The following is a 17,439-nucleotide window of genomic DNA, read 5'->3' as shown; positions in this document are numbered from 1 at the left end:
AAAGTTAATCTACCTATACTATTGTATTTAATGTTTTGAAATCATGTGTTAACCTTCCCAAAACTTCACCATCTTAAAAGTCGAATTTTTGCCTTCGTGAAAAGATGCAACATGATAATGATCATTTGTCATTCAAAAGAATTATAACCTGATTAAGACATGGAGCACCACAGTATACAACATATGACAATAAAGTATACAATACACAGTAGAACCAAGGACTTATACATATTCCTTGTAGTTCTATCTTTAACAAAACATATCAGACATTTAACTGGTAAATAATACAAGTATTACACAAGGAATGATGATCTTCAAGTCTCTCCTCCATCGACAAAGGGGAGGGGGTTTCTGTTGACCTCAAACTTATTGAGTAATAAACTTCATTTGGCTTCAAAAGAACACAAGAAAGATCTGTTGAATAACCTTCTTACACTATTTTTGGAATCTGCTAAAATTAAGAAGTTGGAATTGGAGTTTATCAGTCTTTAAGGACGTATTTGAATTTGGATGAGAATAGAAGACAGGAACTGGAATGTCAGACCCAGGAACAACAACGGTCGTAAATAACAGTTGGACATGTGAGGAGAAGAACACACAGATTAGGTTTCCCATTAAGCCTTCCCCCACTGGAGAATGTTCCAGAGGAAGAGACACGTAGATTAGCAAGACATCTTAAATCACCACATCTATGTTAGAAACCAGTCCTTCTTCCTTTTGGTGTGACCAAAGAAAACTCCATCGGGCTTGACCTTGTTTGACCTGAGGTACAGGGGTTCATCTTCTTTGAAGGAAGAGGAACAGACCAGATGTGCTTAGTCGTTGTAAATTACTAAAGTAGATCTCTGGTGATCTGTTTATAGCAAGATAAACAACATTCTCTCACTTTGTGGAGAGGAGAGGATTTGCCAGGCCAGGATAGGGGGGGCTTTCAGTCCCATATGCTGGAGAGAGGAGTCGTTTTGGGTTAAAGGTAATCATGGCCGAAATGAGACCACTTTAAGATGCAGAGGCAAAGGCTTGTGTTCCTACACACCTCTCCCTCCATCAGGCCCTGAGCCACTGGATTCCTTGTCACTTCTATCTTCCTCCTCCTCTCCTCAGGCCAAGCGCTCCACTGGGTGGATGTCTACACCTCCAATGCTGTGGAGGAAGAGTCAGCCAAGAGTTTCCAAGATGAGATGAGGAGTTAGTAATTCAGATGTTCCTGACCTCTTTGAATTTCAATTTGTTTCTCTGTATACCACCCACCTGTAAGTTTATTCTTGGATGTATCAGACAAAACTCATGGGGAGGGTCCAGGTTGACATAACTGAAGCATTTCCATAGAGAGCCACTTTGCATCAGCAGCACCATGCTCCAGTGCTCTGGGAGAGTTTATAGTCCTGAGAGTTGAACACTGGATGACTGACAACTGTCCTTCATGACAACAGAAGACACAGAAATCCTCCTCATCAAAAACATGACTTTGATCTGCGTCCTCATCTGGACTCTCCTCTGCTGCTGCTTCACAGGTAAAGTCCAGAGAATCAAACTCCTCTCCTCTATCAACATCCGTCCCTCTGAAATGAAGCCCACAAAACCATGACGCTGCTTTATGTTTTTGTCTCTGTGTCCTCAGAGTCCAGAGGTCAGATCACAGTGACTCAGCCTGGAGCAGTGAGCTCTGCTCTGGGAGGCTCCGTCACCATCAACTGTAGGACCAGTCGGGATGTTTATTATGATGGCTCTGACCATTATTTAGCCTGGTACCAACAGAGAGATGTAGAAGCTCCTAAACTTCTCATTTATGAAGCCAGCACTCGAGAATCAGGGATTCCAGGTCGTTTTACAGGCAGTGGATCAAACTCTGCCTTCACTCTGACCATCAGTGGAGTTCAGACTGAAGATGCAGCAGTTTACTACTGTCAGAGTTTTCATGAAATCAACAGTCAAGCTGTGTTCACACAGTGAAAAACCGTCGTACAAAAACCTCCCTCAGTCAGACTGAACAGAAACTGAACTGACTTCTGCAGCTGGAAGCTACTGCAGAGACTGTTACACTTCACTGAGGACACACACACACACACACACACACACACACACACACACACACACACACACACACACACACACACCTTAAAGCATATTTTAAACATTTAAAGCTTAATAAACCTGATTTGAAGTAACACTTTGACAACATCAGATCATATCAAGCTTGAAATACATTTCTGCAGCACAACAGTTGAATGACAGTAGTGTCTATTACTGATTACTGTTAAATGAAAAAGACACAAATCAGCTGTGATAACTTTCTCTGACATTTACTTTGTTAAACAAATCAGTAGAAAGTGAAGATGAGAGAGTGTTTCATCTATCAACACCTTCTCTTATTTATCTGCCTGCTTCAGGATACCACAGCTAAACACTGTCAGGCTGCACTGACACAATTATCAGATTTCTCTTGCTTATCCAACATAACAAAACGCCTCTCAGAAGAACTGTGAGGATATAAATGATCTTCTGTTTTAAATGAAGACATCAACACATGACGTTATTCTTGTAATAATGTGCATGAACAACACTGAGTTGATCAATTAGTCTTTATTGTTTTAAAATTCAGAGAATATCAGCTTTACTGCAAGATACATACATTACACTGTCAAACTGGGATCAATCTGGAGAAAGAGAAGGAGTTATCACTTTATGCAGATGATACTCTGATTTGTATTTCTATCGCTGGATTATCATTTCTCTTTTTTAGAATTTTTAAATCAGGAAATAAGAATAATTTTGAGATACAAATCAGTCTTCTTGAAGGCAAGATGTTAGTCATAACAGGATACATTGTGATTCACCACAAAAAGAATGGAAAGACTAGGATTAAATGGATTTGGTTCTGATGTGACTGTGTGCATTAATCTGACAAATGTTCCTCATATATCATATATGTTGAAAAAGAAGGTCAAAGACACGTCACATTTATAATAAATGTAATGAAATCTTTATTGTTGTAAAATGTTGAAACAGAAGCAAGAAGACATTAATGTTGAAACATGTTGAGAGAAAGAGAGAACAGAGAGAGAGCTGAGAGCAGTATGAGAGTAAAACCAGCAGCAGAGTCCCAGTGAGTCAGGTCAGGACTGGGAACACTGGTCTCTCCTCAGTGTCTCTGAGACTGGAGTCTGGGAGCCCTGGGTGGCCTCACAGGTCACAGAGCCCACCTTCCTCCACTGGTCTGCAGGGAGCCTCAGGGTGCTGCTCCAGCTGTAGCGGCCGTCCTTCTCCAGCACCCCGGGGCTCCTGCTCTGCTCCCAGCTGCTGCTGCTGCTGCTGCTGCTGCCGTCCACCTTCCAGGACAGACTCCAGTCTGAGGGGAAGCCCTTGTTGGCCAGACACATGAGCGTGGCCTTCCCCTGCTGCAGCTCCTCATTGGAGGGGGGCAGCACCGTCAGGGTGGGGACGACTCGACCCACTGCAGAGAGAGAGATTCATAAAGTTTATATGAGCTCAACTAAACTCCATCCTGTTGGCTGCAGCAGAGGAGCTTCTAGTTCTGTTGGTCTTCCTCAGATTGGATGAAACTGATCTTGAATGTTTCACTTCCCTCTCTGAGCTCAGTAACCATGGCAACAGACAGGCATCACTGCTGAACCATGACGACAGACAGGTTTCAGTACTAAAGATAAAAAGTTCAAACTGGCACGCTGTAAATCTACTGCATACTTTATAATTAATGAACTTAACATTCAGAGGTTCATGGTGAAACACACGATGAAGATTGTGAGACTTTTAGTGTTTTAACTCTCTTAAATATTTCTTGTCTCGAGCCAAAACCTCATAAATGATCAAATGTGTTTGTTCTCTTCATGTCAGCAGAAATCATCACTGAACAGTCAGGCTTCATGACAGAAACATTCAGAATAATTCTGATAACTACTCAGCTAGTTTTTAAAACTCGTAAAGAAAATTATGGACTGACTTTAAAATAGTTTGTCTGGGTGAAATATGGTGTAACACACATGCACATTAAACACTGAACCAAATGTTATTGACAGAATTATTGAGTCAGAAGATTTAAACTTAACCTTTTAAAGATATTTTCTTCATACAGAGTAATGTTGAGTCGTTTTCTACTAAAAATTTATCAGAATCTTGAAAATTAAAGATAAAGTTTGAGAGGAGTGGATTTCAGTCTAGTTAATGACACTGTGAAGCCTTCAAGAATTATCCTAAATATATCACATTTCAAATATCAGGTAAAGTATTGCTATAGGGTCTACAGCCATGAAGTTCACATAGAAAATATACAACATTTGTGTTATTAAAGGAGTCAAATGTACTTACAGTTAACATTCAGTCTGGTTCCTCCACCGAACGTGTACCACAGTGATACAAACTCACTGAGCCGCCGTACAAAAACCTCTGACTGTAGAGAGACATGGCTCTCTGACTTTGACACAAACACACTCAACAAACACGTTCCCAGTTTACCCAGTTTATGTTATAGTGGCTGATTATAATGGTTTAAGTGTTAAACACAGACTCTAAATGTATGAACATGTATTTAATGTTTTTCTTGTGGAATGTCAAGCGAATTGAAATAAAACATTTCAAAATAAAACCTTTTTAGTAACCCCTGCTAATTGTAACTAATTATTAGAAACATGTGTTCATTGTAGATTATGATTTAAATACACAAGCAATTTCCAATAATTCTGTCAACAATGACGTTGAGTTGTGTGGCAGTTAACTACGTGGATTTCACAAAATGCTCTGAAAAGCTGACCATCAACCTCAAACCAAAGACACATACAGATGAGCTCTGACACATTCCTAATCAATAATCTGATCCAGTGATTGATCCTTTGATAAGCAGCATGATGAGAGTAATCCAAGTCCCTGTTGGAGTCAGTCAGAGCATTTCCATAGAGAGCCACTTTGCATCAGCAGCACCATGCTCCAGTGCTCTGGGAGAGTTTATAGACTTGAGAGTTGAACACTGGATGACTGACAGCTGTCCTTCATGACAACAGAAGACACAGAAATCCTCCTCATCAAAAACATGACTTTGATCTGCATCCTCATCTGGACTCTCCTCTGCTGCTGCTTCACAGGGAAAGTCCAGAGAATCAAACTCCTCTCCTCTATCAACATCCATCCCTCTGAAATGAAGCCCACAAAACCATGACGCTGCTTTATGTTTTTGTCTCTGTGTCCTCAGAGTCCAGAGGTCAGATCACAGTGACTCAGCCTGGAGCAGTGAGCTCTGCTCTGGGAGGCTCCGTCACCATCAACTGTAGGACCAGTCAGGATGTTTATGTTTACAACAGTAACCACTATTTAGCCTGGTACCAACAGAGAGATGGAGAAACTCCTAAACTTCTCATTTACACTGCTAGCACTCGAGCATCAGGGATTCCAGGTCATTTTACAGGCAGTGGATCAAACTCTGCCTTCACTCTGACCATCAGTGGAGTTCAGGCTGAAGATGCAGCAGTTTACTACTGTCAGAGTTGGCATGTCACCAGTCAGTTTGTGTTCACACAGTGAAAAACCGTCGTACAAAAACCTTCCTCAGTCAGACTGAACAGAAACTGAAATGACTGCTGCAGCTGGAAGCTACTGCAGAGACTGATACACTTCACTGAGGACACACACACACACACACACACACACACACACACAGTTTTATCAAGCAGATTAATAATTTCCTCCATTGATGCTTTAACCATCATTAAAACTGTATCAGTAGAAGTTCAATGATAAACTTCTTTTTGGCAGAAAACCAGGTAATTCCTCCATCACAGCTTCTCACCATGAAACAAATGAAACAGGACCAGGTCAAACAAACAAAGATTGAACCAGAAACTTAGAGACAGAATTTAATAAGAAGCATGGCACACAACTAACTAACAACTAACAACTAACAGTCTACCATTAATGATTTTCTTCCCTGCTCCTGATGTGAAGGCTTTTTCCACACATGGCTAATGGTCAGCAGCATCCTGAATAAAGTTTGGACAGCAGTGTCCTGCTCGTGATATATCAGTTTAGCCAGCAGCAACTAATTTTCAGCTCTGACCTGGAGAGCAGTAAATTCAACCATATGATGAATGCTGATCTACACTTTGTAGATTTGGATTACTCATCTCAATTTCATAGATGTATCATTTAGTATAACTTATACAGAAGTGCAGATTCTTCTACACTTATGATGTAAAAGAACTTACGAAGCAAAGATGAGTAGTTCGAAAACAAGAGGATTCAAGCTAGATGCAAGCAAATACCCTCATTGGACAGAAGAATGTAGAAATACCAGCCCATCTCTAAAAGCCTGTTACCGTCCCTCTTGTTAGCAAAATTACCAAAAAGCATCCCCCTTGTTAACCTGCCATCACTCTCCATCCGCTAGCAGCAGATAGTGTGTGACAAATCACAAGCGGTCGCGATCAGCTCCAGCGCACAGTGAAGTAAAGACGGGCACGGCGGCTTTGCGATCCAGCTGCCCGGTTTATTTTTTACGAAAGCCGCAGCAAGCTGCACGGAGCAGATCGCACCAGCAGGAAGTCAGTGACACAGGAAAGGCATAGAGCATCGGGTCAATTGTCAAAATAAAACGCCCTGTATAGACTCCCAATTGTGTAAAAACAAAAAAAATGACCAGATCAACAAAAGTATGCTATTTATATTCTAAACACATAACTTTTTGTTAGCATTTCTAAATATGTTCAGAACATGGTGGCTTATGTTATGTTGCCAATTTTTGTGCTGGTTTATGGTTCAACCATTAATGAGGTAGCTGTCACATTTCCTGACACCAGCTATTTTATCCCCAATTGAAACGCACTCTGCTGGACAAACTATGTCATTACACCAATTTTTAATTACCCCAAGCATATTTTTCTGCATTACACTTTTTAAATACAAGGTTTTAAAATCTTATAAATCAGCCGATGAATCAATAAAGGCAAATACCGATAAGTCGGTCGGGCTCTGCTATTTTGCACAATGTTCAATGTGTGTCCTTCAAGTAATTTAGACAGTAAAATATTCCAAGGGGTCATGTGGGTCATGTAACTTAAAAGAACCCTGCTTGTAGTGTACTGTGAGAAACATGAGAAAACCCTGGCTGAATAAACTCAGTCCACTGCATACAATTTAAAGGTGTATTTACTCATTACTTTCATACAGTTATAACAAGACAATTGTAGTGGGGAGATAAGGAAGATAACTGGATAAAATAGAATTGTAGAATTAGAAATGTCACGGTTATGGTTAAGGCGTCCTGCAATGTCCTTTGGGAGGTGTACACATAGGTGTGTCGCGGCAGGGTGGTGCTCCATTGGACCATCCCCCCTGTTAAAAAATAACAAATCACCAACTGCTGTTACCTGTGTAGTTGGGGTAAATCAAGACCCAGCTAATGTTATAGAATTACAGTGATGTTCTTAATCGTTTGTTTTAGTTTGGAAAAAGCTCCTTGGAAACTGATAAATATACAGCTTATTAAGATATGCAAGAAAATTTGTCCACCAACACTGAACCCAGAAGAGAAGACTTGATGTGAACACTTAGTGGTCAGGAGATAAACTGTTGCAACGCTTTCAATCATATGACATGATCCTCTTCTGTAGATGGAGTTACCCAGTTTTTTTTTTTTTACTCAGTCTTTGAAATGTTACTACATGGACTTGAGACAAAGACATCTGTCCAACTGTAACTGATATAGACTTCTATGTTTTCTGGATCTGCCCAAAACTTCTGGTAGATTTCATGAGCAAGAGATTTGAGATCCTCAACAACTTTTCCATCCTCTCCTGCAGGAGTGTATAAAGCTCTGTCGCTCTGACTTCATGGCTGAGGCACCCATTGTCCTGGGTGATGCCCAATTCCAACCTCTCCCTCCGTTAGACCCTGAGCCCCTGCATTCCCTCTCTCGCATCTTCCTCCTCCTCTCCTCAGGACAAGCATTCCTACTCCATGGAGAATTCCGCTGGGGGAAGCCTGTCTGGCAGGAGTGGCGGTGGTCAAAGTCTACACCTCCAACACCTGAAGGAAGAGTCAGCCGAGAGTTTCCCCGGAGAGATGAGGAGTTAGTAATTAGATATTCCTGACCTCTGTGAATTAAATTTGTTTCTCTGACTACCACCCACCTGTAATTTTATTCTTGGATGTATCAGACAAAACTCATTGGGAGGGTCCAGGTTGACATAACTGAAGCATTTCCATAGAGAGCCACTTTGCATCAGCAGCACCATGCTCCAGTGCTCTGGGAGAGTTTATAGTCCTGAGAGTTGAACACTGGATGACTGACAGCTGTCCTTCATGACAACAGAAGACACAGAAATCCTCCTCATCAAAAACATGACTTTGATCTGCGTCCTCATCTGGACTCTCCTCTGCTGCTGCTGCTTCACAGGTAAAGTCCAGAGAATCAAACTCCTCTCCTCTATCAACATCCGTCCCTCTGAAATTAAGCCCACAAAACCATGACGCTGCTTTATGTTTTTGTCTCTGTGTCCTCAGAGTCCAGAGGTCAGATCACAGTGACTCAGCCTGGAGCAGTGAGCTCTGCTCTGGGAGGCTCCGTCACTATCAGCTGTAAGATCAGTCGGAATGTTTTTGTTTGGGGCTCACCGTGTTTAGCCTGGTCCCAACAGAGAGATGGAGAATCTCCTGAACTTCTAATTTCTGCTGCTAGCACTCGAGCATCAGGGATTCCAGGTCGTTTTACAGGCAGTGGATCAAACTCTGCCTTCACTCTGACCATCAGTGGAGTTCAGGCTGAAGATGCAGCAGTTTACTACTGTCAGAGTTTCCATATCATTAACAGTCAGCGTGTTTTCACACAGTGAAAAACCGTCGTACAAAAACCTCCCTCAGTCAGACTGAACAGAAACTGAACTGACTGCCGCAGCTGGAAGCTACTGCAGAGACTCATACACATCACTGAGGACACACACACACACACACACACACACACACACACACACACATACACAGTTTTTTCAAGCAGATTAATAATGTCATACATTGATGCTTACACCACTAATTAAGTTGTATTAGAACAAATTCAATGACAAACTTGTTTTGGTAGAAAACAAGTTTATTCCTCCATCAGCTTCTCACCATGAAACAAATGAAACTGGACCTGGTTAAACCAAGATATTGTTATTTTTGGGCTGCTTCATCAAAGGTGTCGGCGTGTAGTTTGTTAATAAAAGAATCTGTGGAGGCAAGGCTGGGTGGAATGATCGAGCAATCTTTATTGAAATAGATCTCAAGCCTGCATCCGAACCAGTGTGTCCACACCCTGGTATTCACAAATCTATGGCAAAGTTATGCCCAATGCTTTGCCCTCTGCTCTACCAAAAATCCTCTCGAACCTTTTATCTTTGGAAATCTACAAGTTACCACCCCCCTTTCTCTGCCTGTGCGGGCCTTTTTAAAGTCCCTTCACCTTCACCTACCTACTTCTTCTAATTGGTCACTTTGATGGAGTGAGCGTCCATCTCTCCAATAGGCGACAGAGGACCTGGTTTGCCTCCCTGCTCATCTCCTGTTTTTGACTACTTTTATTTTGCCATTATATTTCACCTTCAAAACTATTTTTCTTGCCTTGTTTGGTGTCATTCTTTTCAGTACAACTTCATATGTGTAACTGTACAGTTATTCTTTCATTTTGACACACTGTATTAACACAATGGACCTAAAATAACAAAAAAACATAAAATCCGAGTAGGAAAAAGTTGTTTTGTTTTTTTTACTGTGAAAACACAAATATGTTTAACAAACCAACTGTATTACTTATAATGCAAATATAAATTGTGTTTTGTTAAATTTCTGCAGAAGTTCTTTTTAAATGTACAAAGTTATATGTAACTATTTACATTTAAATGCAGGCAATGCCTCAGGCTCAGGGATCCTCAGCTCCTTCCTGTTGCACTGCCTTCTCCACATTCAGCAGTCTCCTCATTGTTTTGACTCATTAAACAAAAAAAACGACTACACAACACACTACACCAAACACTAGATAACACACTAACTATACACTCCAAACACACTAAATGTCACAAATCTCTCAACTCTCAAGACTCACTATCACTGTCGCTGTAACTCTTCCGCCGTCCCTCCCACAACCTCCCCTGTTCCTCAGCAACCAAACCACGTGGTTTGCAGTATAATTTTGTGATTGGCTGGTGTGTTGCCTTTTTCCACCAATAGCAATGTCTTTTTTTGCTTGCAAACACTTCCTGCTTGCGGACACTTTTGTGAGAAAAGCCCGTTTTTACTGTCACTTCCTGGACCAAATGTGCAGCAAACGTGACAGCAACGTTAGCGAAAAAGTGTGCCCTACATAATATATCGTAAATCTGGTTTTACTTGGCCTATCAACACGATTTAAAAACTGGTATATAGTTTGAAACTCCAACACATAAAGTCGGAACCCAGACTCACAAAGGCTCCGTCTCGCTGCTACGCCATCTTAAATTGGTCACATGATTTTGATGCGCCGGCGCGTCATCAACCTCAGAGGGCTAAATCTGTTGCTGTCACTCCTAACACCCTGAGAAAGTCTCTCTGTCCATCTGGGGGAATGTATTCTTGAACATCTCTTAACATCTGGCATGAGAGGCAAGCTCAGTTTTAGTACTCTGTAGAGACCACTTCCTTTAGCTAACCTTTAACACACACACACACACACACACACACAAACAGAACTGATTAATGGCTCTGGGGGCCCTGGACATGTAAACCCCACTCTGGCCACATTTCTTAACTCACCATCAGGATAACAACGTGTCACCATTAAATCACAGCTCAGAATCTGTAGGAAACACAGACACTAAAATATAACCATAAATGTAGAGACAGAATTTATTAGGAAGCATGGCACACAAAGAAAACCAACAGTCTGCCATTAACGATTCTTTGCCCTGCTTCTGAAGGCTTTTTCCACACATGGCTAATTGTCAGCAGTATCCTGAATAAAGTTTGGACAGCAGTGTCCTGCTCGTGATATATTGGTTTAGCCAGCAGCAGCTATTGTTCAGCTATGACCTGAAGAGCAATAAATGGAACGATATGATGAATGCTGATCTACACTTTGTAGGTTTGGATTACTCATTTCAATTTCATAGGCCTGTTTCATATTGGATAACTGATACAGAAGTGCAGATTCTTCTACACGTATCATGATTTGAAAGAACTTACCTAGCAAGGAGGAGTAGTTTGAAAATAGGAGGATTCATGCTAGATACAAGCTAAATGGGACACTATAACAGAATGTTTTCAAATATTTGCCTGTCCGAAGTATGCTAGATGAGGAAAATCAAGGCCGGATGCTAGTCTAGAATTCTCAGGAGTTCTTTCCTCCTAGCACAGGTAGACACTGGGAACGAAAACTTTGTTTCAGTTTGAAAAAGCACTTTGGAAACGGATAAATGTGCATCTTATTGAGATATGCAAGAAAATGTGTCCATAAACACTGAACCCAGAAGAGAAGACTGATGTGAACACTTAGTGGTCAGGAGATAAACAGTTGCAACGCTTTCAATCCTATCACATGATCCTCTTCTCCAGAGGGATTTACCCAGTTGTCACTAAAATGTTACTACATGGACTTCAGACAAAGACATCTGTCCAGCTGTAACTGATAAAGAGCTCTATGTGTTCTGGATAAGCCCACATGTCCAAAAGTTCTGATAGGAGATTCATGAGCAAAACATCTGAGATCCTCAACAACTTTTCCATCCTCTTTTGCAGGAGAGTGTATAAGGCTCTGTCACTCTGAATGCACTGCTGAGACAACCACTGTCCCAGGCAATGCACACCTACAACCTGTCCCTCCATCAGATCCGTCATTTCCATTTCGGTGGAAGTCTGCAACTCCAAGTGCAGGGAAGAATCAGCCAAGAGTTTCCCCGGAGAAATGAGGAGTTAGTAATTTAGATGTTCCTGACCTCTTAGATTTGAATTTCTTTTACTAAATTCCACCCACCTGTGTGTTTATTCTTGGATGTATCAAACGAAACTCGTGGGGAGGGTCCAGGTTGACATAACTGAAGCATTTCCATAGAGAGCCACTTTGCATCAGCAGCACCATGCTCCACTGCTCTGGGAGAGTTTATAGTCCTGAGAGTTGAACACTGGATGACTGACAGCTGTCCTTCATGACAACAGAAGACACAGAAATCCTCCTCATCAAAAACATGACTTTGATCTGCGTCCTCATCTGGACTCTCCTCTGCTGCTGCTTCACAGGTAAAGTCCAGAGAATCAAACTCCTCTCCTCTATCAACATCTGTCCCTCTGAAATGAAGCCCACAAAACCATGACGCTGCTTTATGTTTTTGTCTCTGTGTCCTCAGAGTCCAGAGGACAGATCACAGTGACTCAGCCTGGAGCAGTGAGCTCTGCTCTGGGAGGCTCCGTCACCATCAACTGTAGGACCAGTCAGGATGTTTATGGTGGGAACTGGTTACACTGGTACCAACAGAGAGATGGAGAAACTCCTAAACTTCTCATTTACACTGCTAGCAGTCGAGCATCAGGGATTCCAGGTCGTTTTACAGGCAGTGGATCAAACTCTGCCTTCACTCTGACCATCAGTGGAGTTCAGGCTGAAGATGCAGCAGTTTACTACTGTCAGAGTTTTCACAGCATCAACAGTCAGTATGTGTTCACACAGTGAAAAACCGTCGTACAAAAACCTCCCTCAGTCAGACTGAACAGAAACTGAAGTGACTGCTGCAGCTGGAAGCTACTGCAGAGACTGATACACTTCACTGAGGACACACACACACACACACACACACACATAGTTTTATCAACTAGATTCATCATTTCATCCATTGATGCTTCAACCACCAATAAATTTGTATCAGATCAAGTTCAATGACAAACTTGTTTTGGTAGAAAACCAGTTAATTCCTCCATCACAGCTTCTCACCATGAAACAAATGAAACAGTACCCGGTTAAACAAACAAAGATAGAACCATAAACTTAAGGACAGAATTTATCAGGAAGCATGGCACACAAAGGAAACCAACAGTTTACCATCAATGATTGTTTGCCCTGCTTCTGATGTGAAGGCCTTTTCCACACATGGCTAATGGTCAGCAGCATCCTGAATAAACTTTGGACAGCAGTGTCCTCCTCGTGATATATCAGTTTAGCCAGCAGCAGCTCATGTTCAGCTTTGACCTGAAGAGCAATAAATTCAACTACACTGTAACGCATTGCTGTATATTTACAGTGGATTTACAACAGTATGCTACTGTATTTTATATTACAGTTTTTGCCGAATGCTTACACACATGTTGCAGACTTTGGCTCACTGTGTCATAACTTAACACACAGGTCGAGTAAGACACAGCACAAGGAGATAAACTCCTAACTTATACGGCAAAATGAAACTCTTGAAACAAAACCTAACAATTCCATTTCAAAACTGTTTTCAGCATCAAAACATTAAACACATGCACCTTTGAATGACTCCTTCCTAGCAGCAACAACACACACATGTGCTTTATGCAAAACACAGCTGGATTCAGTACTTTGGATGGTTTTTGACCATAAAGATTTGTTTTGTTTTTGTGAAAGATTGATCCACTACAGTTGATCTATACAGATAAAAACAAAATGGAAACGCTTCAGATTTTATTTGAATTTTTTTAGGTTTTTGCAAAAGTAAAAAAAAAACAAGACACAAAGACATGGTACAACTACAATTTTCTACAAAACATAGTGTTGTAAGGGAATGATTGGAAGACATTTAGGCTATGGATCCTGTCTCCTGTTGGCATTTGGCCACATCACCTCATCCACATCACATGCAATGTCCTCCCTTGCCTCCCTTGCATGCCGTATTCAACCTCGTATGGACCTCACCTGAAGAGGCTAGCAGGCATGTGGCTGACGGTCATAAACTTTCCAGCACCATGCTGAAAAGAACTCCTCAATTGGATTCAAAAATGGGGTGTATTGTGGCAAGTTGAGTGCAATAAATCTATTATAGTTGGTGAACCAGTCTCGAACCAGAGCAGCCCGATGGGAACTGACATTATCCCAGAAGACAACAAACTGGGGCTGCTCTGGCCCGTCCCGGACTTCTGTGTCATAAAGTGTGTCCAGAAAGCGAATAATGAGGGCTGTGTTGTAGGGACCGAGAATGGAGTGGTGATGCAGTGTCACTGTTGCCTGCTCCTCTTCTTCTCCCTCTTCTTCATCCTGCTGCTGCTCTTACTCTCCCTCTTCCTCATTCTGCCTCCATGTTTCCAAAGTTGGCACAAAGAAGCTGAGCTCACATCAGGTGTATTTGTAGTGCTATGGCTGAGACTGATTGGTCTACAATTAGATTTTAAATGTTTTCATGTGTGTGAGTCTGTGTGCTTTTCCAAATTTAGTTGTGTTTTGTATTTTAAATAGATGTGCTTTCCCAATGATGGCATGAGATTTCCTTTTTGATCAATGTGTCTTATGTAAAAAAAACTGTGTAGCGTTTTGCAAGAAGTGTGTTGGAGGATTTCAAACACAGTGCAAAGCATATGTAACCCAGTGAAAGAAAACAGGTTAAAAGTAATGATTGTTGATCTAGATGTACTATTTCTATGCTGAGAAAGCGAGAGATGACAGGCCAGTCAGAACACAGAGTTCAGCAAGTCCGCCTCTGCCTGGGCGTGATTGACAGATCATGACCTACCAGCATGAGCGGATGTGTGCGGAAGAGAGGAGACGTACTCATAGCGAACGGAGCACTATCAAGAGAAGAGAAGTGAATTAGCAAGTTAAGTTCGTAGTTGCTAAAACGTATAGTTTATGCACGCCAGTGATTCAACATAGAAGAGACTATCCAGGGACGGCCCGGAGTGGGAAAGTCCCGTTTTTTCCTCAGTCGATCTCGGTCAGGTCTTATGGATGGAGTGAGAGCTTCTTCAGGAGATTCATTCCAATTGATGGCGAGCTTCCCAGCGTGATTCTGAACCGATTCATCGAATACTCCATCTGGTGGTAGGGTGGTGCCAGCCGCAGGACTGTCACACATTCACCTACATTTGCTCATATCCCAGGAACATTGATAAGAACACTGGACACTTGAATGATAAGGAATCTTCAGACAGTGGATTTGAAAGACACTTTACTGTGATAGTAATCACAGCACAGACAGACTTTACTGACTTTTTGACTGACCAGATTTATTATTTTAAAGGGCCCATTTTTATTTCATTGTCATTTATGTGGTATTCATGGTGTGTGAATTATCACCTGAAAGTTCATTTCACTAAACATTCAGTTGAAACCTACCTTGTCGTCTGTGTACTTTCCTGTATGGTTATTGTAGTCTCTTCCCTTAGCTCCTTATGAACCTAGAGTACTAGTGTATTAACCAGGAGTGGGTTACATGGAAAAAACTTGGCGAGAGCTAGCCAGGAGCTTTGTGGACAGACTGCAATCATACATGAAGGTCACCTGTAACTAGCAACATTTTGATTTGAATAGCAGTATTTTGTTGCATATGGTGTTTATTTTTCTGGTCAAAGATATAAAACTTTTTTGAGTGATACGCTTCAAAAATGGAGATTGTTGAGAAAGAGAATATCAAAGTACCAAACTCGCTCATAATTAGTGGGCTGTCTCACACCTCTGTAGATGAGGAGATTGCGGATTACCTAAAGCAGTATGGGTTAATTGCAAGGATAGTTCGTATTGATAACTCTGAGTCTGAATTTCACAAACAGGCCATTGTTGAGTTTGAATCAGGTGAAGCAGTACAGACAATTGAAGCCATATTACCATTAGAGAGGCCAAGTTCTGCAGACCCTAAGATCATTCACCATGTACAAACCCTGTCTAGTGTCTACAGCGGTAATGCAGGCACTAAGGTCACTCATACATTTCTATCTGAGCTTAAAGACATAGCCAAACTGAGTGGAAAGTCCTTTGAGGACATTTTACGAGAGGAGCTAACTAGGATAACAGACACCATTAATGACCCTAACCAACCAGTGAGTGAGGAGTTAACGACCCCTTCTACAACTGCCATAGCTCCACCCAATCTCACACAAGCTAAAGAGTCAAAACTTACCACTGTTGAAACTCCACTTCAGGCTGAACCTGCTACACCGCTATTTTCACCTGTACAAGGAGAGACCATGCATAACTTCAACTTGTCCCCTGAGCATCTCAGTACCCCAGATGTACAGCGTGTAGTCGTGGAACATATTGTGAAAAGCACAGATATTGCATCCCAGTTCCACTCTCCTGCTAAACTGAGGTCTTTCTCAGGGAGAGTCCCCTGTCCCAACTATGAAGTTGACTATGACACCTGGAGAACCAGTGTCGATTTCTACTTGACTGATCCCACTGTTCCTCAGTCACAGTTGGTAAGACGAATCGCCGACAGTCTCTTACCTCCCGCGGCTAATGTAGTGAAGCCTTTAGGTCCCCAAGCTCCTCCACACGCTTACCTGGATTTGCTTGACTCAGCGTATGCAACCATTGAAGATGGAGATGAGTTGTTCGCTAAATTTCTTAATACTCACCAGAATGCAGGAGAGAAGCCATCTGGCTATCTTCATAGGCTACAGTCATCCTTGAATGCAGCTGTGAGGAAGAAAACTGTATGTGCAAGAGATGCAGACAAGCAGCTACTCAAACAGTTCTGCAGGGGTTGCTGGAACAACTCATTGATTGCAACGCTCCAGCTGGAACAAAAACAGAATGATCCACCCAGTTTCTCAGAACTTTTGCTGTTGTTACGTACCGAAGAAGATAAGCAAGCAGCTAAGGCTAGCCGAATGAAGCAACATTTAGGAATCACCAAGCCAAAAGTTCAGGCTAACGCACAAGCTGCATGTATCAATGACATAGATGATTATGATGTGCAAACCCAAGATAACAGTATGTCAACAGCTGTGGAGCAGATTAAGAAACAGATAGCCAATCTCCAAGCACAGATTTCAGCTTTCTCAGTTGCAAAAGGAGAACAAGCTGTTAGGTCTAAAACAGCTAAGACTCAAAAAGCTAAGGCAAATGAGAACCGACCTATCCCTCAGATCCCTCAGAAGCAGTCACCAGGCCAGACCCCGTCATTGAGGCCCAGGCCATGGTATTGTTTTAAATGTGGGGAGGATGGTCATATCGTTGCCAGTTGTAGCAATCCTCCAAATCCGCAGCTGGTTGACACTAAGAGAAAAGAGCTGAAAGAAAGGCAACAGGCTTGGGACAAGAAAAACACTCCTAGTGACACTCCCCCTTTAAACTAGGAGTCGTTCCTATTGAGGGACAAATGGGAACAGGTGAAGTTAAAAGTCCCAACTCAGAGCATAAAACACGATTCACAGCATCACTAAAAGAACACAGAACAGCACAAACCAGAAAACTGCCTAAAGGTCTTGTAGGAAGTAAAAGCACCGCTAACGTTAAAGTTAATGGAGTTGACTGCCGCTCATTGC

At 41.9% G+C, this 17,439-nt stretch overlaps 3 gene segments (V, D, J or C); 2 read left to right on the top strand and 1 right to left on the bottom strand.

Annotated features, from left to right (window-relative positions):
* The first annotated feature begins 1,462 nt into the window (after positions 1–1,462).
* LOC115579243 (Ig kappa chain V region 3381-like) lies at positions 1,463–1,953 on the top strand. The segment is given in 2 exon segments: positions 1,463–1,514; positions 1,622–1,953. Coding segments are annotated over 2 exon segments (384 nt in total).
* Positions 1,954–3,116: 1,163 nt separating this feature from the next.
* LOC115579242 (Ig kappa-b4 chain C region-like) lies at positions 3,117–4,360 on the bottom strand (the record flags this gene model as incomplete). The annotated part of the segment is given in 2 exon segments: positions 3,117–3,454; positions 4,327–4,360. Coding segments are annotated over 2 exon segments (372 nt in total), but the record flags the coding sequence as incomplete, so codon positions are not given.
* A 7,834-nt stretch (positions 4,361–12,194) lies between these two features.
* On the top strand, positions 12,195–12,664 carry LOC115579526 (Ig kappa chain V region 3381-like; the record flags this gene model as incomplete). The annotated part of the segment is given in 2 exon segments: positions 12,195–12,246; positions 12,354–12,664. Coding segments are annotated over 2 exon segments (363 nt in total), but the record flags the coding sequence as incomplete, so codon positions are not given.
* Between the last annotated feature and the right edge of the window lie 4,775 nt (positions 12,665–17,439).

This window comes from Sparus aurata, chromosome 3 (genome assembly GCF_900880675.1).
Source record: "Sparus aurata chromosome 3, fSpaAur1.1, whole genome shotgun sequence".
Lineage (NCBI taxonomy): Eukaryota > Metazoa > Chordata > Actinopteri > Spariformes > Sparidae > Sparus > Sparus aurata.
The sequence above is the reverse complement of the archived record's forward strand: the minus strand, read 5'-3'. Positions and strand labels throughout refer to the sequence as shown.